Source organism: Ranitomeya variabilis, chromosome 5 (genome assembly GCF_051348905.1).
Source record: "Ranitomeya variabilis isolate aRanVar5 chromosome 5, aRanVar5.hap1, whole genome shotgun sequence".
NCBI lineage: Eukaryota > Metazoa > Chordata > Amphibia > Anura > Dendrobatidae > Ranitomeya > Ranitomeya variabilis.
The window spans coordinates 423,879,023-423,896,095 of NC_135236.1; the positions used below are offsets into that span (position 1 = coordinate 423,879,023).

Genomic DNA, 17,073 nt, shown 5'->3' on the forward strand with positions numbered 1-17,073 from the left:
GTCGAGTCCTCAAAATTTTGCAGAACCGCACAGATGTCAGACATCCATGTCCACTCATCAGCTCTTATGTGCTGAAGCTGACCGGAACGCCGACGGGCATAGTGTAGCTGGTATTCAACTACTGCCATCTGCTGCTCACAAAGCCTTGCCAACATATGTAACATTGAATTACAATGCGTGGTTACATCGCACACCAGTTGGGGAGCTGGAAGTTGCAAACTCTGCTGCAGCACTGCCAGGGCAGTGGCAGCTGGAGCTAACTTGCGGAAATGTGCACAAATGCGGCGTACTTTCACAAGTAGTTCGGGCAGACCTGGGTAGGTTTTGAAAAAACGCTGAATCACCAAGTTGAGCGCGTGGGCCAGGCATGGTACGTGAGCGAGGTTGCCAAACTTCAGAGCTGCCACCAGGATATGGGGATTGTCACACACGACCATGCCTGGTTGTGGTTTCAGGGGCGAGTGCCACAGATCAGTCTGGTCTGTTAGTACTATCAACAACTCCGCGGCGGTGTGCGGTTTGTCACCTAAGCAGATTAGTTTCAGCAGAACCTGTTGCCGCTTGGCTGAGGCAGTGCTGCAGTGCTTCCAGCTTGCGACTGATGTAGACGTTTTGGAGTTGGAGGGTGAGGAGGAGTAGGTGCATGATCTGCTGTAGAAGGTGGGGGAAACAATGATTGAGTCGTGGCCTGCAATACTCTGTGTTGGTAGCACATGTTCCATCCCAAGGTCCAACTGGGTCCCGGCTTCCACAATGTTCACCAAGTGTGCCGCCAGGGAAATATAGTGTCCCTGGCCACAAGCACTTGTCCAGGTGTCTGTAGTTGAGGACCTTCCCAGTAACGGTGTTGGTCAGGGCACGGTTGATGTTATGAGACTCGTGTAAGGCGGGGTCGGCACACTGGGAGAAACAGTGGTGGTTTGGGAACGAGTACCGAGGGATGTCCACAGCCATGAGGTGGGTGGGTGGCTGCGTATTTATGCTTGTGTTTCAAGGACTGGGGTAGGGACAACTGAACGCTGTGCTGGGACATGGATGTGGATGCTGATGGGTGCAAGTAGAGGCACCCACCATCAGCTGTAGGCATTTTCGCCTACATCATGGATGGGATTGGCCTGCACATGGAGCAGCAGAAGAGGCAGTGGTGTCACCCGCACACACTGTTTCTGGGCTCCGGCGTTCTTCCCAAGTAGGTTGGGTGCTTTGATTGCATGTTCCTGAGCATTCTGGTGGTGGTCAGGCTGGTAGTTGTGCTGCCCCTGCTGATGTTGGCATGTGTCAAATAACTTTTTTTGGGTTAATTGGACTGTCTTTAAAAAAAGCACCAAACTCTGGAACACCCAACCCTTGGCTTGGCAGCTTCACCCGTGTTAGTGCTCTGGGGAACAATTACCCACCTTGTGTCTCTGGCCACACCACTGCCTCTTCCTGGTTGTTGTGGTTCTGCAGATCCCTCCCCCTGTTCGCTGCTGTCCTCGCTCTGCATGTCACCATCCCAGGTTGGGTCAGTGACTTCATCGTCCACCACATCGTCTTTCACTTGCGCACCCTTTTCCTCCTCCTGACTTGCTGAAGTAACAACATCATTTGTTGGCAATTGTCTCATCATCATCCACATCTTGTGACAGTAATTTCATTTTTCCACCATTGCCTTCTTGTGAGCGTGACTGCTAAAATATTTGGTCTTCTCTACATGCGATCTCCTCATGTCTGACTTGAAACGGGTAGGGTGAGAGGCCGAAATCTATTAATGGAAACGTGAACAGCACTTCACAGTGTCCAAGTGTGGGATCACTCGTCTCCGGGCAATCTGCATGGTGAGAGGAAGCAGAATCAGGATGAGTATTATGTGGTCCAGAAACACGGCTACTGAGACTGGACGTGTAGTGGAAAGGGTGGTGCTGGCAACGGGAATAGAAGCATTACCTGCTATCCATCGAACAACCTTTTCACGGTGGTCTGGCTTCAAGAGTTGTTCTGTGCCCCCCCCCCCCCCCCCCTGCAAAGTGGGGCAGCAAGCTAGATCGACATGTGTATTGTACTTCTACAGCAGGCACAATTTCACCTTCAGCATCACGCCCACTTCCCCTTCCCTTACCTTGCCCATTTGAGATTACGCATGATATATCCCTGTTGAGAAAACCTTGCTCACAGGACAGGAAGATTGGCCCACATCAGATGGACTTCTTGCACTGTGTTATCAATATAGCAATGCTGTTTCTAACCGAACAAGTCTGTCTTTTTTGTTTTGATGCACAACTGGTGCAGTATAAATGGCGTATAATATTTGTCTGATGAAAAAAATGGTCAAGAATACTAGAATATATAAATTTGCCCACCTCACATGAACTTGTTACACTGCAGTATCAATATAACAATGCTATTGAGATCCAACCAAGTCTGGCTGTATGCTTGTGATGCAAACTGCCGCAGTAAAAATGGTGTTATAACATTTCCCTCCTCAAAACAAATTGCAGGATTAAGAGCAAAAATATTAGCTTTGAGAAGGGCTTCTGGTATGAGTTGCGGCAGAAAAGAAGGAAGTGCAATTAGCCATGTCTTGTCCTACACTATCCCTTCCCCACAGTCTCTCCCTAAGTGCTGCAAACAGCAGTATACTATTAATTATCATTAGCCCTAAGAAGGGCTGTTTTTGTAATTGAAATAAATCTAAATGTGGTTGAATCCCTGCCTATACTCTGCTACAATTCTGTCCCTCTTTCAGCAGCATCTCACTCTGCTCTGCCTGTTTCTGGGTTACAGTGTGCCAAGCATAGTGTCACAGGTCTTACAGTGCCTTGCGAAAGTATTTGGCCCCCTGGAACTTTTCAACCTTTTCCCACATATCATACTTCAAACATAAAGATGCCAAATGTAAATTTTTGGTGAAGAATCAACAACAAGTGGAACACAATTGTGAAGTTGAACCAAATTTATTGGTTATTTTAAATTTTTGTGGAAATTCAAAAACTGAAAAGTGGGGCGTGCAATATTATTCGGCCCCTTTTAAAGGGAACCTGTCACCACGTTTTTGGAAGATGGGATAAAAATAGCGTTAAATAGGGGCAGAGGTGGGCGTTACATTAGTGTGTGTGTTATGCGTTTATTACCCACCTAAGTTGCCGAAATAACTTTGCAAAGTCTCCGTTTTCGCCTGTCAATCAGGCTGGTCAGGTCACATGGGCGTGGTGTCTTCACCCAGATTTGGCGTAGTTTTCCGTTGGTGGCGTAGTGGTGTGCGCATGCCCAAAGTCCGGAATCCTCTTCCAGGGGATTTAAAATAGCGCGGTGTTCGTTATTGCATTGGTGATCGGTGGGCGCGGCCATCTTCCTTTGGCCGCGCGTGCGCAGAAGCGGCGCTCTGCTGGCCGCGGCTTCAGGAAAATGGCCGCGGGATGCCGCGCGTGCGCAGATGGATATCGCGGCGGCCATTTTCCTGAAGCCGCGGCCAGCAGAGCGCCGCTTCTGCGCACGCGCGGCCAAAGGAAGATGGCCGCGCCCACCGATCACCAATGCAATAACGAACACCGCGCTATTTTAAATCCCCTGGAAGAGGATTCCGGACTTTGGGCATGCGCACACCACTACGCCACCAACGGAAAACTACGCCAAATCTGGGGGAAGACAACGCCCATGCGACCTGACCAGCCTGATTGACAGGCGAAAACGGAGACTTTGCAAAGTTATTTCGGCAACTTAGGTGGGTAATAAACGCATAACACACACACTAATGTAACGCCCACCTCTGCCCCTATTTAACGCTATTTTTATCCCATCTTCCAAAAACGTGGTGACAGGTTCCCTTTAACTTAATACTTTGTTGAGCCACCTTTTGCTGTGATACTTGGGGTATGTCTCTCAGTTTTGTACATCGAAAGACTGAAATTCTTGCCCATTCTACCTTGGCAAACAGCTCGAGCTCAGTGAGGTTTGATGGAGATGGTTTATGAACAGCAGTTTTCAGCTCTTTCCACAGATTCTCGATTGGATTGAGGTCTGGACTTTGACTTGGCCATTCTAACATCTGGATTTGTTATTTGTGAACCATTCTATTGTAGATTTTGCTTTATGTTTGGGATCATTGTCTTGTTGGAAGACAAATCTCCGTCCCAGTCTCAGGACTTTTGCAGACTCCAACAGGTTTTCTTCTAGAATGGTCCTGTATTTGGCTCCATCCATCTTCCCAACAATTTTAACCATCTTCCCTGTCCCTGCTGAAGAATAGCATGCCCAAACCATGATGCTGCCACCACCATGTTTGACAGTGGGGATGGTGTGTTCAAGGTGATGAGGTGTGTTCAAGGTGATGAGGTGTGTTCAAGGTGATGAGCTGTGTTGCCTTTACACCAAATATATCGTTTGGCATTGTTGCCAAAAAGTTCGATTTTTGGTTTCATCTGACCAGAGCACCTTCTTAAACATGTTTGGTGTGTCTCCTAGGTGGCTTGTTACAAACTTTAAACAACACTTTTTATGGATATCTTTGAGAAATGGCTTTCTTCTTGCCACTCTTCCATAAAGGCCAGATTTGTGCAGTGTACGACTGATTGTTGTCCTATGGACAGACCGTCCCACCTCAGCTGTAGATCTCTGCAGTTCATCCAGAGTGATCATGGACCCCTTGGCTGCATCTCTGATCAGCCTTCTCCTTGTTTGAGATGAAAGTTTAGAGGGACGGCCGGGTCTTGGTAGATTTGCAGTGGTATGATACTCCTTCCATTTCAGTATGATCGCTTGCACAGTGCTCCTTGGGATGTTTAAAGTTTTGGAAATCATTTTGTATCCAAATCCGGCTTTAAACTTCTCCACAACAGTATCACGGACCTGCCTGTTGTGTTCCTTGGTCTTCATGATGCTCTCTGTGCTTCAAACAGAACCCTGAGACTATCACAGAGCAGGTGCATTTATACGGAGACTTGATTACACACAAGTGGATTATAGTTATCATCATTAGGCATTTAGGACAACATTGGATCATTCAGAGATCCACAATGAACTTCTGGAATGAGTTTGCTGCACTGAAAGTAAAGGGGCCGAATAATATTGCACGCCCCACTTTTCAGTTTTTGAATTTCCACAAAAATTTAAAATAACCAATAAATTTCGTTCAACTTCACAATTGTTTTCCACTTGTTGTTGATTCTTCACCAAAAGTTTACATTTGGTATCTTTATGTTTGAAGCATGATATGTGGGAAAAGGTTGAAAAGTTTGCAAGGCACTGTATAGACCCAATGATGGTATGCAGCCAGCCAGTCACAGAAATGCCACAACCCGGCATTACAGTGACTGGCAGGCAATCCCCGTATTGGATGTCTAAAAAACACCAAACATGGGGCGGGACTTGAGCTCCTGCTGGAGCATTCACAAAATACTTGCTGAGTAAAGAGCATGACAAACACACTGATGCTCAAGCGAGTGACAAGTAGTGACCAGCACACTTGCTCATCACTAATAACCACATCTGTACATGACTTCAGAAGTGTTTACTGTTCAAGTATTTTATTTTACAAGCTGCTTTATACATTAGTATTTGTAATTGCAAATAACCTAACGATGGCTGAGCTGCAAAGACACCATCGTTGTGCCTCAGCATAGACACACACCTCGCCACCCACTAATGCATTTTTTTGTCCCCAACTCCACGGGCATATATTGCAATGTCTGACAATGAGATCATTAAACCTCCGTTATGGGAAAATACCTTCTGGCCTTCATCCTTCAATCATGTTGTCATGATGTATCTGGAGCCAACTGGTGGTTTGGATCTTATATTAAAGGGCACTGAATATGATCCTGCCTCTATAGTGCCTTGCCTTCAGCTGATAAGCCCTTTGATATACTTTCTAGTGATCAGCATATCGCAGAGCTTGTCCTCTGAATGGACTGCACTTCAAAGCAGCATCCAAGAAGAGAGGAGAGTGAAATCTGAGCATGCATGCTCAGACTGCTGTCACTTGCCAAGATGTAGCCTCGCCCTCACCAGTGACGTGCCCTGCTGAGTCCTGTCCCCAGATTGGGAGCCAGAATCAAAACCGAAGGATATGACCCACACAACAATGAGCTTACAGGAGCATGGCAGGTACTAAAAGTGTATTAGAAAAGAGTTAGGAAGAGTTAAAACAAATGAAGCGGGCTAAATTAGTAGTGGAAAACCTATTTAAGTATTGCAGTGTATTGGGAAACTGAAGATTTCTCCTTATGAAGGGCAGCCATTGGGGGGCTGATGAGTCAGAACTGACAATTGCCACCTTCAAGTCTGTCGCACTAGAGAGTGGCATTTAAGAGGTTGCATTGATGTGATGGAAATCAGCTCCTAGTGCATCACCACTTTTGGCTGCCAGCTATCTAACACAGCAGGCACCCACGCTTCAGGTTTAAAGTGTTAAAGGGGTTTTCTTATGAAGACATTCTCATAAAGTATACAACTTTGAGGAAAAAAATAACATTGCAAGTAAACAATATTGAGGAATAGTATTATTAATGCTTGCAAGAGTGGCTATTGTATTAAAAATGGATTTATTTCTAGGGCTGTTTTCTTTACATGGAAGGATTTTTTTTCTACAGTTTTGAGAACCAAAAAACGGTTTTACATTGAGTAATAAACATAAACCGGAAATCATGGGAATATGGGGAAACTTGAGACAATCAACTGTTCACATGGACTGATACAAACTTAATGCAGTGGCATGTAAAGGTTTGGGCACCCCTGGTCAAAATTACTGTTATTGTGAACAGTTAAGGAAGTTGAAGATGTAATGATCTCTAAAAAGCCAACGTTAAAGATGACACATTTCCTTTTGTATTTTAAGCAAGAAAATATCTTTCTATCTTGACTTGTTTGGGATCATTATCATTTGTAGAAGCCATCCTCTTTTCAACTGCAGCTTTTTTTTTACAGATGTTATGTTTGCTTACAGATGTTATGTTTGCTTCAAGAATTTGTTGAAATTTCATTGAAGCCATACTTCAACTACCCGTGAAATGTTCCCTGTGCCATTGGTTGCAACACCACCCCAATGCATGATTGATCCACCCCCATGCTTAATGGTTGATGAGATGTTCTTTTCCTGAAATTCTGTTCTACTTGATCATTGTGGCCAAAGAATTATATTTTATCATCATCTGTCCACAGGACTTGTTTCCAAAATGCATCAGTCTTGTTTAGGCTAGTTTCACACTAGCGTTTTGAGGAGCTGCGGAGGGCTGTGACTTCCTCCGTGAAGTCCCGCCCTCCGCCGCACTCACTGAACAATGTACCACAACTCCAGAGTCTGCTAAATCTTTCTGAAGGTCTTTTGCAGTCAAGTGGGGGTCTGATTTGCCTCTCCTATGAGCAGCTCTCACTTTAATTTTGCTTGGTCTTCCAGACCTTATCTTGACCCCCACTGTTTTTTTTTCAGTAAGCTGCCACGTTTTAATTAACATTTTGAACTGAGGAAAGGGCAACTTGAAAACACTTTGCTATCTTCTGATAGCCTTCTCCTGTTTTATGGGCTTCCACCATTTTCATTTTCAGACTGCTAGACATCAGCTTTAGAAGAACCCATGGCTGATGTTTACATTGCGGTAACTAGAGGCACAGTGGCATGGGATTTCTATCAATCCTACCCACTGTGCTTGTATTGTAGAACTCTGCGCAGGTGAGCTGCGTCCAGAACGCTGCAATTCCTGATCATGGGCACATACTTTACAGGCTAATTAAGGTCTCAAACCTTGGTCAAATTTTTCTGAGCACACAAATCTCCAATAACAGATAATTTAAAGGAAATCTGTCAGCAGGTTTTTGTTACCTTGTCTGATAGTCACTGCAGTAATGATCACCAGGTGAGAAGACCTTTATTAGAAGTAAACTGCACACAGCCGGACATGTGCCACATCGTTGAATTCAGTGTTTAACCCTTACCTCATGCTGTTCTCATATTACATAGCAAAAACCTACTGACAGATTGTATAAACGATCCATTCAGCCAACTCATTCATCATCTATCTGATCAACGTCCTGTTTCCGCGGCTGAATGCTCATTCCCTGTCATAGGCCCAGTTTCTGACAAATCTGGGAGTCAGTGATTGTGAAATGAAGAGGTAGAAGTGGATGTTGTGTATGTATAAAAACTACAAGGTATTTGGTAGTTTGTTTTTCTAAGTATTTGACTTTTCTGAATCTAAAACACTGATGGCACAGAGTCTTTTCTGTAGGTGCAGCACAGATCACAGCCACTCATTCGTAAGGAGGGCCATAGCTTCTGAAGATTTCATGGTTTAGTCCCCTAAATCCACTTTTAGAACTTGGAATGTTTGCCAGTCTGACTTGTAATCTTCTCTTTTAGTAGGCTTTTAGGACTGGGTTTACCTTTGTCTGCAGAGCACATTATTTTGGCGTAGCCCTAACAAATCTTTATAACGGCCATTTAGAAGCTGCTGCCTTGACCAGAGGGCCACACATGGGATTTATGATCTGCTATCTGATGTTATGAATGACCCTCTTTATATACTAAATTTGTGTTTGTCATTTGTTTTACTATTCCATTCTTCTTTTGCTTTGAAGCATTTGAGAGTAATGAGATTGACCTCGTTGTCGCCCATTTCTATTCCAGGATTTACAAATTCTGCACGTTGGTTTATTAAAGGATTTCTAAAGCCAAGTTGGAAAGCTTTCCCGAGTAAAGCTTATGAAAAAAAAAAAAAAAAAAGCTACAATTAAAGGCAATCTGTCAACTGATTCATGCAGCCCAAACTACGGGCAGCATGAATAGCACCACGGCTGTGCCATGCATGTTTTACTCTGAAACGGTGTAGAGTTTGAGAGAGAAAATCCTTGAAGTAGCTATCCAGGGATTGGGTGTCTTGGCGGACTAGTGTGAGGCAGGTTCCTGGAGGTTTCCCCCCACCCTGCTCCCTTAGACTGACAGGTCTCTCCTATATGTGTGTTTAGGAGATGACAAGTCTGCCTATAGTAGATGCTGCCGTTGGTTGCTCTCTTTGACAAGTCCTTGCACGGTCTCCTGCCCGGCTTCTCAAAGTATGTAAAATGTACCCGGGTGCAATAACACAGCCAGACTCTGATTAATGCTGTCCATGGCTTGAGCAGCGTGAATCCGTTGAAGTGTTGGTGGTAAGGATTTCTCTAGTTTTCTGATCTGTACACACTAGTCAATCTCTCTCCAGAATAAAAGGGCAGATAAAAAGGGAGCAATAGTCATGAAGATATCACACATCAGAATTGCTTTAGATTTTGTTCCCTCTTTCTTTTACATGGCAGTCATACAATATTCATTTATTGTATTTTCCATATTATTTTTCAGGTGACATACAGCATGTTTGGTGCTTCAAGAAAGAAGTTTGTAGAAGGGGTCGAAAGTGACTACCATGATGAGAATATGTATTATGGCCAGTCCTCGATGTTTCCACATCGGTCGGAGAAAGACGTAAGTTGGATGCATTTTTTTTTTTTTTGTCCATTCTGATCACAATTTAAAGTATTCATTAAAGGGGTATTCCCATCTCCAAAATCCTATCCCAATATGTTGTAGGTATAATAATAACAGCAAATACCATGTATACTCAAGTATAAGCTGACCCGAGTATAAGCCGAGGCACCTAATTTTGCCATAATAAACTGGGAAAACTTATTAACCCCAGGTATGTATTGCCCCCTCATCCCTATCCTGGTATGCACGGCCGCCTCATCCTTATCCTGGTATGCACGGCCGCCTCATCCTTATCCTGGTATGCACGGCCGCCTCATCCTTATCCTGGTATGCACGGCCGCCTCATCCTTATCCTGGTATGCACGGCCGCCTCATCCTTATCCTGGTTTGCATGGTTCCTCATTTCCATCCTGGTTTGCATGGTTCCTCATCCCTATCCTGGTATGCACGACCGCCTCATCCCTATCCTGGTATGCATACTTCCTCATTCCCATACTGGTTTGCATGGTTCCTCATCCCTATCCTGGTATGCATGGCTCCTCATCTCTATCCTTGTATGTATGACTCCTATCAGAAAAACATAATCAAAATAAACCATCCTACTTACTGTCCCTGCATCCCCTCACAGTTCCAGTGCAGCAAAAGCAGTGGTCGGCCGATCACGTGTCCCCGCTACTTAAGGTAATGAATAGTCACTGCGCTCCATGCCTATGGGAGTGGAGAGAAGTGAATATTCATTTCTCCTTAAGTAGCGGGAACAGGTGATCGCCCAGCCGCGGCAGAGAGTCTGCGGCTTGCACTGTTCGCGCTATTACAGAGAAATTAATATTCACTGCCAGCGCAGTGAATATTAATTTCTCTTTAACACTGGGCACAGTAGTTACCCGCAGCCGCCGGCTCCTGCCTCCTGTGACCCGCTGCTCCGCGGCTGCTGTTCCCCCTCCATCTTCTGGTACAATGACTCGAGTATAAGCCGTGGAGGGCGTTTTGAGCACAAAAAAAGAAAAAAAGTGCTGAAAAACTCATCTTATACTCTAGTATATACGGTACCACCAATTAGAAATGTATAGTTTTTCTGATTCACTATGTCTCTCTCCTCATGTGCAGGCATTGCAGGACCTTAGGTATCCATGGTAACGACCACCAGCTACTAGCTAACTGTCTCTAGATCAGTAGTTGTAACCATGGATATCTAAGGTCCTGCAATGCCTGCACATTAGGAAAGAGAAGAACTATACCATATTTCTACTAGGAGGTATTTTCTAATATTAGCATTATTACACGTACTACGTATTGGAATAGGATCTTGGAGATGGGAATACCTTGTTAAGCACACCCTGAAAAGTAGACTTGGTTACGAACTTGTTCTACCTCTAGGCTTTGTTATTTGAGCTGGAAGGGCGTTTTGCCATTAAGTGATGCTTTTAGGAGATGACATCTATATTATTATAGTCTATTCTAATGTCCGACTAGTGAAAAGTGTATTAAGAAAAATGATCATCTAAAAGATGAAACTGATGCTGAAGGCTTAAAGGGAATCTGTCACCCCTAAAATCGTATATGAGCTAAGGCCACCGGCATCAGGGGCTTATCTACAGCATTCTGTAATGCTGTAGATAAGCCCCTGATGTAACCTGAAAGGTACGAAAAACAGGTTATATTATACTCACCCAGGGGGGTCCCGGTGTGGTCCGGGCCGATGGGCGTTGCGGTTCGGGTCCGGCTCCTCCCATCTTCATACGATGACGTCCTCTTTTCTTCCTGCCGCGGCTCCGGCATACTCTGTCTGCCCTGTTGAGGGCAGAGCAAAGTACTGCAGTGCGCAGACACCGGGGAAAGGTCAGAGAGGCTCTGCGCACTGCAGTACTTTGCTCTGCTCTCAATAGGGCAGACAGAGTATGCCGGAGCCGCGGCAGGAAGAAAAGAGGACGTCATCCTATGAAGAAGGGAGGCCCTGGACCGCAACGCCCATCCGACCCGGACCGCAGCGGGACCAGGGAGCTGCCTTTCAAGTAGAGGAGGATGCAGCTGGATTATTCTGACAGAAATTTGTGCCTTAATTCACCTTAAAACGAATCTGATTGCTACTAATTCAATTTTTTTATTTATTTCTAGATGCTGGCATCTCCATCACCATCTGCATCGGGTCAGCTGTCCCAATTTGGGGCTAGTTTATACGGGCAACAAAGTAAGTTAATTACTCAAAGGGGCTATCCTAAATATTTTAAGATAAACTCTGGTTGGTTGTTTTCTTTTTTTGTTTGTTTGTATGTTATTGCTTTTCACATTATGATCATTACTAATCACAGGACAGTTGATGACTTCTAGATCAGTGCCTGTCCCAACACTGAGACAGTCACTGATCACCAGACCTGGAGACTTGTGTCCGCTGTTTGAATGGAGCTCCAGTGCGCATGTTCAACCGCAGCGTCATTCACTTTTTTATGGGTCTGCCAAATAAATCCATGTACTGCACTTGGCAATCTCCGACAGTCTAATAAAAAATAAGTGGGGTGGCCATCTAGCATGCACACTAATGCCTTTTTCAAATAAGGGCCAGAATTCTCCCCCCTTCTGGTAGTTCTCAGTCCTTTACCTAATGATCAGTTCCATCTATCTTGGATGTTTCTTCATCCTTCCTAATCACTACAGAAGCAGTAAAGTGTGCTTTCTCTGGCAGTGGCTGATACTAGGTTTCCGAGCACGACTCTCTAATCTCCTCCATACTATTGGGATTCAGTTTCATTATAACACAGATGTCAATAAATCCCCCTTAACTTGACTCTGCAAAGTTAGGCCTTATCCACACCTTAATGTTCACTATACTTGTATCTGGGTTTTTTTCATCCACGCTAAACACATGGAGTAAGTCCATTTTCTTCTGGCAGCATGGATAAAAAGTGCCAATACAAATCTGTGGGTCAGTGAAAAACACGTACAGCACACGGATGGCATCCGCGTGCTGTCCGTATTTAAAGTGGTTATCCACTACTAGGACACCCCTTCTCATTCCTCATGTGTGTCTGCATTAAAATAAAGACACTTATACTCACCCCCCGGTGCCAGTGCTGTTTCAGCAATGTTGGCACTTGCATTCCCGGGGCTCACTTGAGGTTGTTGCGTCTTGTGAGCCCCGCACCCAGTCAGCACTGGCGTCACATTTTTCCTGCCTTTTGGATAAATTGAACATCAGGAAGTCAGAGAGGAGTTGCAGTCCTTACTTCCTGTTGATGATCAAAATGTCTAAAAGCGTGGAGAGTGAAGCCATCGCAGGACTTACATAATATAACACCCTAGCGTGCAGGGCCGGCTCCAGGTTTTTGAGGGCCCCGGGCGAAAGAGTCTCAGTGGGCCCCCCCCCCTTTAAAATATATCACGATTCATGATGCCCAGATACAGCGGAGAAATATAGGTATAGTACAATGCCAGATTTCACTTCTTACATGAGTGATAGCTATTGTAAATTCTGCAGTGTATATATACAGGGGAGAGGTACTGTGCAGTGTATATATACAGGAGGAGTGGTACTGTGCAGTGTATATATACAGGAGGAGAGGTACTGTGCAGTGTATATATACAGGAGGAGAGGTACTGTGCAGTGTATATATACAGGAGGAGAGGTACTGTGCAGTGTATATATACAGGAGGAGAGGTACTGTGCAGTGTATATATACAGGAGGAGCGGTACTGTGCAGTGTATATATACAGGAGGAGCGGTACTGTGCAGTGTATATATACAGGGGAGAGGTACTGTACAGTGTATATATACAGGAGGAGAGGTACTGTGCAGTGTATATATACAGGGGAGAGGTACTGTGCAGTGTATATATACAGGAGGAGCGGTACTGTGCAGTGTATATATACAGGAGGAGAGGTACTGTGCGGTGTATATATAGAGGGGAGTGGTACTGTGCAGTGTATATATACAGGAGGAGTGGTACTGTGCAGTGTATATATACAGGAGGAGTGGTACTGTGCGGTGTATATATACAGGAGGAGTGGTACTGTGCAGTGTCTATATACAGGACAGGAGGAGTGGTACTGTGCGGTGTATATATACAGGAGGAGTGGTACTGTGCAGTGTATATATACAGGGGAGTGGTACTGTGCAGTGTATATATACAGGAGGAGTGGTGCTATGCAGTGTATATATACAGGAGGAGTGGTACTGTGCAGTGTATATATACAGGAGGAGTGGTACTGTGCAGTGTATATATACAGGAGGAGTGGTACTGTACAGTGTATATATACAGGAGGAGTGGTGCTATGCAGTGTATATATACAGGACAGGAGATATGGTAATGTGCAGTGTATATATACAGGACAGGAGGAGTGGTAATGTGCAGTGTATATATACAGGACAGGAGGAGTGGTACTGTGCAGTGTATATATACAGGACAGGAGATATGGTAATGTGCAGTGTATATATACAGGACAGGAGGAGTGGTACTGTGCAGTGTATATATACAGGACAGGAGGAGTGGTACTGTGCAGTGTATATACAGGAGGAGTGGTGCTATGCAGTGTATATATACAGGACAGGAGTGGTACTGTACAGTGTATATATACAGGGGAGTGGTACTGTGCAGTGTATATACTTCAACAGCCGCCCAGCCCAGGCCCCCAGCACCTGTCCTGTATATATATTATATACACTGTATCTATACAGGCTGTGCTGGGGGCCTGGGCTGGGAGGCTGCTGTAGTATATATATATCAGCTGCAGCCGCCCAGCCCATGGCCGCCCCAGGTCACCCAGTCCCAGACTGTCAGAACATACAGCGATATAGCATTGCACTCACTCAGGTGCTGGTAGGAGCTCGGTCTCCTTGATAAGTTCAGGAGTGCACACAGTCAGTAGATTCAGAGCAGGAGAACTCTCCGCCCACAATGTCACGCTGGCTGTGTCCTTAATTAACCCCTATGTGTGCCTGGCCCTGCACTGACAGTGAGAAGATGCTTGTGCCAGCGCAAATTGAAAGGGTAGAAAGGGTTAAAGCAGCCAGATGGCTCTATGACTGTGTGAGTGGGCCCCCCTGTCTCGTCAGGGCCCCGGCAATTGCCCGGCTAGGCCGGGTGTTGACGCCGGCCCTGCTAGCGTGAACCACGGGAACACGGGTGTTGTCAAAGCTGGATCAGCGCCAGCACCGTGGGTGAGTACCAGGGCTGTGGAGTCGGTAAGCCAAACCTCCAACTCCATCTCAATTTCCCTGACATCGACTCCCGACTGAGACCCCTTCATACATGACTCATGTTTAAGTGATACGTTTATTGTAGTAGAATGGTAATATCAGGCTTTTCATCACCATTATGATACAATAATCAAGCCATTTCCTGTTCACTCTAGCAGTTCTGAGATGAGTGCAGTCATTCCTTCCCAGTGCCTTTTCTCTCTGATCTGTAGAGAAGGAGCCTCACTACTGAGCATGTACATAAAGTGCAGCACAGATTCGTTTCCACTAAAAGCCTAGATTGATAGATCAGGAACACAACAGACATTTATAGGACATTTCATAACTTTCCCAAATTCTTCAGAAAAAATATTCCGCATATACTGCATTGAACTACTATACCCAATTTATTATAGATTTTAGGAGTCGGTCCATTTTATACCTACTCCACCAAAATGGACACTGACTCCACAGCACTGGTAAGTATGTGTTTTTATTTTAACGAGGCCAAACATGAAGTATGAGAAATGGTTGCCCAAGTAGTGAACAACATTTTTTACATTGCAAAGTATAGGGATGCTTTATTTATCTGTTTGTGAAAAACACTCGAGACATACTGATGGTAAAAATGAACCCCCGAACCATACATTGATGCAAAACACTGATGACATCGGTACCATTTTTTTCAAGTACACGGATATGTGAATGGGGCCTTAGTCTATATACAGTGGTGTTTGAAAGTTTGTAAATCTCTCTGTTTTCTATATTTTTGCATAAATTTGACCTTAAACTAGATTAGATTTTTGAACAAGTCCTGGAAGTTAAAAAAAAAAAAAAGTAACAATTGATTACAAAAATATTGCCTCCTATTTCACTTGTGTATGATCTGAAAAAGTATGTGAGTCTTTCCTTTCAGTATTCAGTGTGCCCTCTTTGTACAGTAATAACTGCATCTTAACGTTTCCAGTAACTGTCGATTAGCCCTGCACATCAGCTTGGATGAATTTAGGCCCATTGCTCCCAACAAAACAGCTTAAACTGTTATGTTGGTAGGTTTTCTCCCAAGAGATGCTTGCTTTAAGTCCTTTACAATTTTTCTGTAGAAATAAGATCAGGACTTGGCATTTTCAAAATTTTTGCTTTGTACTTTTCCTCCTCTTTTCTAGAATGACCTGTGTAATATTGTTAATGATGACCCATTGTCTCTTGGTACTAAGTTCATTGACAGATGTCCTGACATTTTCCTTTTGGAATTTGCTGATAAAATTAATAATTCATTGTTACATCAATGATTGCATGCCTTCCTAGCCAGGTATAATGAACCAAGCTCCAAGAATGCAGTGTCTTTTTAATACCAAAAACTTATTTTGGTCTCCAGGATCTACAAAAATGTCTTCCAATAACCTTTTGGCTTGTCCAGGTGATGTTTCGCAAACTGCAGATGGACGACAATGTTTATTTTTGGGAGCAGCGGCTTTCTCCTTGTAATCATGCCATGGACACCATTGTTGTTCAGTGTCCACCTGATGATAGACACTTGAATATTAACATTAGCTAATGTGAGAGAGTTAATACTTAACTCCTTTAAAACCTATTTTTTTACTTTTTAGACAGTATCTTGGGGTCAAACCTCTTCAAATGTCACCATTTTAGTTGCGCGACGTGTAGTTGTGCAAAAATGTAGTGACTCGTCGCATTTTTACCCCAGCCAGCCCCGCCAAAATTTGTGGAGCATTGGTGGGATGGGAAGTGACTAAGCCACCTTGTGAAATTTGTCAATTTAGTAGTGAAAATTTTCTCAGAAATGTATTCCAAACTCAAGCTGGAGTATCATTTCTGGAGGTGGTGGATGCCGGTTGTTAGATGTGCCAAATTTATTAAGTGGCGTGTGCCTCTGTATGTATTAGATGCATATAAATCTAGCAGGATTGGCATGGAAATCTGCAGACTTGTGAATCCTCGCAGCTCGCGCCATCAGGATTCTCCACCATCAAGGTCAGGTCATCATGTGACCTCAAGTATGCAATATGCATACTCCCAAAGCCACATTCCAACGAGACCTTCACGGCCCCAGCTCAAGGCATATAGAGTTACTTAAGACGTTCATGTCTAACCTGGACAACCCCTTCAGGATTGGTATTCACAGCAGCAGAGTTAATGAATGAATTTGCTGAGAAGGAAGTGCCAGATTGAGACTTTAGAATAGAGAGTAAAGCATATCTCTGTCAGTCTTGTGCTAATAATGAGACTAAGAGGGAAGTCACTGAATACAGTGAGATGGCAATGGTGGGTGGAACTGTGTGGTTGACAAAGCTGGCCACTATTTTTCTAGGGTGCATAATTATATAATTGATGGGAGTGGGGAGGTATAGCAGCTCGGGTAGGATTAAACTCATTATACATCAGACAGCAGAGCGGGGGTTTAGTAGGAGGCAGTGCGGCTGACTGACTGTAGTAATGGCGTCAGATTGTA

General features: G+C 44.4%; 1 protein-coding gene across 2 annotated transcripts in view; it reads left to right on the forward strand.

Moving 5' to 3' along the window:
* The window catches only part of CNOT2 (CCR4-NOT transcription complex subunit 2), a 102,722-nt gene that overhangs the window by 53,716 nt on the left and 31,933 nt on the right, over positions 1-17,073 (forward strand). For both annotated transcript variants that reach the window (XM_077265273.1, XM_077265274.1), the window contains 2 exons: positions 9,305-9,427; positions 11,546-11,618. In XM_077265273.1, the coding sequence (XP_077121388.1) occupies positions 9,305-9,427; positions 11,546-11,618 (196 nt within the window). The remainder of the gene's footprint in view (positions 1-9,304; positions 9,428-11,545; positions 11,619-17,073) is intronic.